This window comes from Penaeus chinensis, chromosome 31 (assembly GCF_019202785.1).
Source record: "Penaeus chinensis breed Huanghai No. 1 chromosome 31, ASM1920278v2, whole genome shotgun sequence".
Taxonomy (NCBI): Eukaryota; Metazoa; Arthropoda; class Malacostraca; order Decapoda; family Penaeidae; genus Penaeus; species Penaeus chinensis.
The window spans coordinates 11538158-11545657 of NC_061849.1; the positions used below are offsets into that span (position 1 = coordinate 11538158).

The following is a 7500-nucleotide window of genomic DNA, read 5'->3' on the forward strand; positions in this document are numbered from 1 at the left end:
AAAGCCGTAACAAACTTAATCAATGATAGAATACACACTGCAAATCAAATAGGACAAAAATGACAATTGCTTTTTTAATATCTCCCATAGATAATACGTCTTTCAGTTTATTATCTATGCAGGTGCTTTTAGTAAATTCATGACGGAAATTCTATAGTTTGATAAACTCTGATTCGGAATCAAAGCCCCCCTGGGCCCTTTGGTATTCCCGTCCTTTTCCATTTTTCCTTTTTATTGAATCGGCGGCGCTGAATTGAAATCTCTCTCCCCTCTCTTCTCTCCTCCTCTCTCTCTTCCGTCTCTCTCTCTCTTTCCTCTTCTCCCTTCTCTCTTTTCCTTTCCTCCCCCTCTCTTCTCTCCCTCTCTTTTTTTTCCCCCTTTCTATTCTTTTTTTCTCTTTCCCCTTTCCCCTCTCTCTCTTCTCCTTTCCTTCTTTTCCCCCTCCTCCTCCCCTTTTCTCTTCTCTTCTTCTCTTTTCTCCTCTCTCTCTTGCCCCCTTTCTCTCTTTCCTCTCTTTTCTCCTTTTTCTCTTCTCTCTTCCCCCTTTTCCTCTTCCTCTTTCCTTTCCCCCTCTCTCTTTGGCCTCTCTCTCCCTCTTCCCTTTTCCCCTTCCCCCTTTTCCCCCTTTTCCTCTCTCTCTTTCCCCCTCTCTCTTCTTTCCTCTCTTCCCCTCTTCTTCCCTTTTCCTCTCCCCTTCCCCTTTTCTTTTCTCTTCTCTCCTCCTTTTCTTCTCTTCCTTCTCTCCTCTCTCTCTCTCTCTCTTTTCCCCCAAAAACGAATCCGGGTCTCTAACCCCCGAACCTTTTCTGCCGCGCCTCGCCCCCAAACCCGTACTCGCGGCGCCCTCCCCCCCCCCCTCTCTCCCTGTCCCTTTATCCCCTCCCCCTTCCCCCCCCGGCCTCCCTCCCCCCCTCCTCCCCGCTTGGCTCTCCCCGCACCAACCATTCCCTTTTTTCCTCTCCCCGTTTTTTTTACCCCCTTCCCCCCCCACGTCCATTCTTCCTCCTTTCCCCCTTCCATCCCCTTCCTTCCTTTCCTTCCTCCTTCCTTCCCCTTTCCTTCCTTCCTCCCCCTTCCCTTCCCCCCCCCCTCCCCCTCCCCCCCTTTTTTCCCCCCCCTTCCTTCCCCCCCCCCCCCCCCTTCCCCCCCTTTTCCTTCCTTTCCTTCCCTTCCTTTCCCCCTCCCCCTTCCCCCCCCCTTTTTTTCCCCCCCCCCCCTTCCCCTCCCCCTCTTCCCCCCCCCCCTTCCTCCCCCCTTCCCTTTCCTTCCCCTTCTTCCCCCCCTTCCTCCCCTTTCCCCCCCTGCCCCCCCTTCCACCCTTCACCCTCCCTCGCCGACCTTTCCCAAAAACCTCATCCCCTTTTCCCTTCTTTCCCCTGCTCCCTAAAAATTTCCCCCCATCCAACCTCATTCCCCCTCCCTCCTTCCCTCCCTTCTCTCCTCCCCCACCCCCTGGCTCCCCTTCCCTTCCTCCCCCTTTGTCCATATTTTCTTCCCCACTCTCTCGTTTCTCTTTTCTTTCTCTATTTATCTCTCTTTTATCACTATCCCTCCACTATCTATCGCTACTTTTTTTAAACTTTCTTCCCATTTTTCTTTCTTCTTCCTTCATTGTTTTTTTCTTTTTTTTTCCTCTTCTCTTCTCTTTCTTCCCCTTTTCTCCCCCTTCTCCCTCCCCTTCCCCCACCCCTTCCCACCTTTTCTCCTTTCCTTCTTTTTCTTTTTCTTCCTCCCCCCGGCTATCCCCCTCTTCTCTTCCCTCCTTCTGCTTTTTTTTTTTCTTTTTTCATCTCTCCCTTCCCCTTCCACCCTTTTTTTTTTTTCCTCCATCCCCCACCCCTCAATCATCCCACTTTTCTTCTTTCTCCCAATCTTTTTCATCATTTCTCCTCTCCCTCTTTTCACCCCCTTTTTCATTCTTTTCTCCCATCCCCCCCCTACTCCTTCCTTCCCCCTTTCCTCTATTCCACCCCACTAACCCTCCCCTTTTTTTTCTCTCCTCTCTTTCTCTCCCCCCCTACCCCCCCCCCTCCCAAACCTCCTCCTCTCCCCCCACCCATCTCCCCTCCCTCCCCTTCTATCTCTCCCTTCCCCTCCCCCCCTTTTCCCCTCCCCCCCCTCCCCCCCCCCCTCTCCTCCTCCCCCCTCCCCTCCCCCTCCTCTCTTTTTCCCTCCCTTCCCATCCTTCTCCCTTCCCTCCCCTCCCCCCTCCCCCCCTTTCCCCCCCCCCCCCCCCCCCTCCCCCCCCCCTCTCTCCCCCCCTCCCCTCCCCCCTCTCTCTCCCCCCCTCCCCCCCCCTCTCCCTCCCCCACCCTCCCCCCTTTCCTCCCTCCCCTCCTCCCTCTCTTCCCCCCCCCCCCCCCCCCTCCTCCCCCCCCCTTCCCCCAACAACACCCCCCCCCCTCCCTTCTCCCCCCTCCATCTCTCTCCCCTCCCCCTCCCATCCGAGCTCCCCCCACCCTCCCCTCCCGCCCACCATCCTTCCCATAGGCACGTTCCCCCCCTCACCCCCCCCCCCTTATCCCCCCCTCCCCCCTCTGGGAAAATAACAAAGATTTCCTACGGATTCTTTTTTTTTTTTCTTTTTCTTTTCTTTATTATTAAGTCGACACATATATTTTTTTTCCCCAATTTTTCCCTTACTTATCTTTCCCTGTATTTTTCTTTCTTTCTTTCTTTCTTTCCTTTTTTCTCCTTTTTTTTTTATCATCCTTTTTTTTTTTTTTTTTTTTTTTACTTTCTCACTCTCCCTTTGGAGCCTAAGTCACGTGATTTTGATTCCGGGGCCCGATCCGGCGCCCAATTTTCCCCGCGGGTAAAGTGGAACCGATATAAGGAACGCAGAGTCCTCCCCCCACAGCCTTCATAAACATCTCCCACTTCCTCAAGCCTCTTCATTATGAATGAGACGCGACCCCTCCTCACAGCATCCTCAAAACACCGCATTTCCCACAGCCCTTCATTATGAGATGAGACCGCAGAGTCCTCCCCTCACACACCCATAATCACTCGCAGTTCCTCACTTGCGGTTTTTCACGCTCTTCAGTTTTTCCGTAACAGCTTCCCCCCCAAATTTTTTGCGGGTTCCTCCAAACCCTTTCATTTTGCTCTCAGCAAACTCACAGATTACCAGCTCACTAGAAAACCACACAACACCTGCTTGGCCTCCTTTTGCCATCTTCAGAAATCCCTTCCAGCCTTTTTAGCATCTCCCCCCACATCCCTCATCCCAAGCATGCTCGAATCTCTTTCATTTAAACCCAACCCTTAGCACCCAACATCCTCATACATCCTCAAGCATCTTCACAGCATGCTCATACATCCCTATAAAGCATCCTCATAGCATCCTCATACATCTTTCACAGAATCCTCATAGCATCTTCAACGAGCATCCTCATAGCATCTCCACAGCATCCTCATATATCATCTTCACAGCATCCTCATAGCAATCTTCACAGCATGCTCATAGCTCCTTTATAGCATCCTCAAGCATCCTCAAAGCATCTTCACAGCATCCTCATAGCATCTTCACGCATCTTCAGAGCATCTCCACAGCATCCACATAGCATCTCCACCCAGCATCCTCATACAGTCTTCACAGCATCCTCATAGCATCTCCACAGCAACCTCATAGCATCTTCACAGCATCCTCATAGCAGTCTTCACAGCATCCTCAGAGCATCTCCACAGCATCCTCAAAGCATCTCACAGCATCCTCATAGCTCTTCACAGCATCCTCATGAGCTCTTCCACGCATCCTCATAAGAATCTTCACACATGCTCAAAGCAGCCTTATAGCATCCTCAGTTAATGCATCCCTCAATAGCAACTTCACACACCTCCAAGCATCTTCACAGCCTCCTCATAGCATCTCCACAGCATCCTCATAGTCATCTTTACAAGCAGCCTCATAGCATCTTCACAGCATGCTCATAGCATCCTTATGCACCACATAGCACATCCTCCATAATACAAGCATCTTCAACAGCATCCTCACTAGCATACTCACTAGCATCCGTCCATGAGCCCAAATTCTTCACAGCATCCTCATTGGCATCTATCACAAAGCATGCACCATAGCATCCTTTATGAGCATCCTCATGACATCCTCATAGCATCTTCACCAGCAACCTCATAGCATCTTCTCAGCAACCCCTCATAGGCACTCCACAGCATCCTCATAGCATCGTTTCACAAGCATCCTTCCACAAAGCCATCTTCACAGCAGCTCATGGAGCATCCTTATAGCATCCATCATAGGCATCCTCCTCATAGCATCTTCAGACAGCATCCTCATAGCCATCATCACAAGCATCTTCCTAGCATCTCCACAGCATCCTCATGAGCAATCTCGCACAGCATCCTCATAGCATCAACACGGAAGAGAGCAATCCTCATAGCATCTCCACAGCATCCTCATAGCATCTTCACAGCATCCTCATCGCATCTTCACAGCATCCTCATAGCATCTCCACAGCAGTCCTCATAGCATCTTCACAAGCATCTCATAGCATCTTCACAGCATGCGCATCACATAGCATCCTTATAGCATCCTCATAGCATCCTCAGAGCTCACCACATCATCCTCATAGCATCTCCCCAGGCATCCCCTCATAGATCTCCACCACAGCATCCGCCACATAGCATCTTCCACGGCATCCTCTAGCATCTTTTCACACAACCTAATAGCATCTTCACAGCATCCCTCATAGCATCTCCACACATCCCTCCAATTGCATCTTCACAATCATCCTCATAGTCATCCCTCCATAGCATTCCCTAATACATCTTCACAGCATCCCATGAAGCATCTTACTCCACAGCAACCTCATAGCTCTCCACAGCATCCTCATAGCACTTCACAAGCATCTCCTCATAGCACATCTTCACAGCATCCTCACAGCATCTTCCACAAGCATCCTCATATATGCATCCTCCACAGCATCCTCATGGAGGCATCTTCACAGCATCCTCATAGCATCCACCTCATACATCGTTCACTAGCAAACCACATAAGCACATATCCTCATGTGGCATCGTCACAGACAGCATCCTCATGCATCCTCCTTGCATATTCACAACAGCATCCTCATAGCATCCTTCATAGCAGCTTCAACCTCGACATCCTTAGTACATCTTCACCAGCATCCTCTACATCACCACAGGCATCCTCATAGAATCTTCACCAGCATCCTCATACATCTTCACAGCACCTACTACATCTTCACGAGCATCCGCCTCATAGCATCTCCACAGCATCCTCATATATTAGCAACTTCAACAGCATCCTCATAGCATCCTCATAGCCTGCCTCATAGCAGTCTGATCCCACAGCATCCTCCTCACCAGCACCTACAGGCATCTTCACTGGCATCCTCATAGCTCCTCACAAGCATCGCTCAATAGCATCCTCAGAGCATCTTCACCCCAGCATCCTCATAGCATCCTCAATTGCATCTTCAACAGCATCCACATAGCATCCTCTCGCGTGCATTGTCACAAGCATCCTCATAGCATCTTCAACAGCATCCTCATAGAATCCTCACTGCATCCTCACAGAATCCTCATAGCATCCTACAGCATCTTCATAGCATCTTCACATATCTTCACAGCATCCTCAATGCATCTTCACAGCACCCTCATACATCTTCACAGCATCCTCATAGCATCCTCACAACATCCTCATAGCATCCTCTAGCATCTTCACAGCATCCTCATAGCATCTTCACAAGCATGCTCAGTAGCAAACCTTATAGCATCCTCAGAGGCATCCTCATAGCATCTTCACAGCATCCTCATAGCATCTCACAGCATCCTCATAGCATCTTCACAGCATCCACAAGCATCTTCACAGCATCCTCATAGCATCTTCACAGCATGCTCATAGCATCCTTATAGCATCCTCATCAGCATCCTCATACATCTTCACAGCATCCTCATAAGCATCTCCCAGCATCCTTCATAGCATCTTCACAGCATCCTCATAGCATCTTCACAGCATCCTCATACATCTTCACAGCAATGCCATAGCATCCGATAGCATCCTCATAGCATCCCTCAATAGATCTTCACAGCATCCTCATACATCTTCACCAGCATCCTCATGAGCATCTCCACAGCTTCCTCATAGCATCTTACCGCATCCGCATAAGCATCTTCACAGCAAGGCTCAGAAGCAATCTTGATAGCAACCTCATAGCAGCCTCATAGCATCTTCCACAGCAGCCTCAATGCACTTCACAGCATCCTCAAGCATCTTCACAGCATCCTCATAGCATCTTCACAGCATGCCATTAGCAACCTTAATAGCATCCTCATAGCATCCTCAGAAGCATCTTCACAAGCATCCGCATAGCACTTCACAGCATCCTCATACAGCTCCACAGCATCCTCCTAAGCATCTTCACAGCAATCCTCATAGCAGCTTCACAGCATGCCACATAGCACCTTTATAGCACCTCATAAGCATCCTCATAAGCATCTCACAGCATCCTCATGGAGCTTCTTCACAGCATCTTCATCAAGCATCTCCACAGCAGCCTCATAGCACTTCCCACAGCATCCTCATAGCATCTTCACAGCATCCTCATAGCATCTGCCACAGCATCCTCAATAGCATCCTCACAGCATCCTCATAGCACTTCACAGCATCCTCAGAGCATCTCCACAGCATCCTCATAGCATCTTCACAGCATCCTCATAGCACTTCACACATGCTCATAGCTTCCTTATAGCATCCTTCTAGCATCCTCATAGCATCTCCACAGCATTCCTCAAAGCATCTATCCACAGCATCCTCATAAGCATCTCCACAGCATTCCTATAGCAATCTCCACGCACCCATAGCTCTCACACATCCTAATAGCATCTTCACAGCAATCCTCATAGCATCTCCACAGACATCCTCATAGCACACTTCACACATCCCATAGCATCCACATACATCCTAATAGCAACTTCACAGCATCCGCATAGCATCGCCACAGCATCCTCATAGCAACTCCACAGCATCCTCATAGCATCTTCACAGCATACTATAGCATCTTCACAGCATCCTCACAGCTCTTCACATGCATCTCATAAGCATCTCCACAGCATCCTCATAGCATCCTTCACAGCGTCCCTCATAGCCTCTCAGAGCATCTTCACACAACCTCAATAGCATCCTCATTGCTCTCACTACATCCTCATACATCCTCAGTGCATCTTCACGACATCCCTCATAGCATCCTCATCAGCATCTTCACAGCATCCTAATAAGCATCGTCACCAGCCATCCTCATTGCATCTCCACAGCATCCTCATAGCATCTTCACGAGCATTCCTCATTAGCATCTTCACAGCATCCTAATAGCTTCTTCACAGCATCCTCATAGCAGCTCCACAGCATCCTCATAGCATCTTCACCAGCACCTCATCAGCATCCTCATACATCCTCATTAGCATCGCTCACAGCATCCCCACAGCATCCGCACAGCATCTTCACAACATCCTCATAGC

General features: G+C 49.7%; 1 protein-coding gene across 1 annotated transcript; it reads left to right on the forward strand.

Annotated features, from left to right (window-relative positions):
• Positions 1–4802: 4802 nt before the first annotated feature.
• On the forward strand, positions 4803–7351 carry LOC125042022. The gene is made up of 8 exons (XM_047637482.1): positions 4803–5003; positions 5132–5244; positions 5335–5665; positions 6065–6129; positions 6223–6349; positions 6489–6626; positions 6866–6985; positions 7163–7351. The coding sequence occupies exons 1-8, from the start codon at positions 4803–4805 to the stop codon at positions 7349–7351; spliced, it is 1284 nt and encodes a 427-aa protein (XP_047493438.1).
• Positions 7352–7500: the final 149 nt, after the last annotated feature.

Coding starts and splice junctions, on each gene's coding strand:
- LOC125042022 (XM_047637482.1), top strand. CDS start 4,803: ATGAAGCATCTTACTCCACAGCAACCTCATAGCTCTCCACAGCATCCT. Junction 6,350..6,488: donor AAGCATCTTCACAAGCATCC/GCATAGCACTTC, acceptor AGCATCTCACAG/CATCCTCATGGAGCTTCTTC. Junction 6,986..7,162: donor ATCCGCATAGCATCGCCACA/GCATCCTCATAG, acceptor CAACCTCAATAG/CATCCTCATTGCTCTCACTA.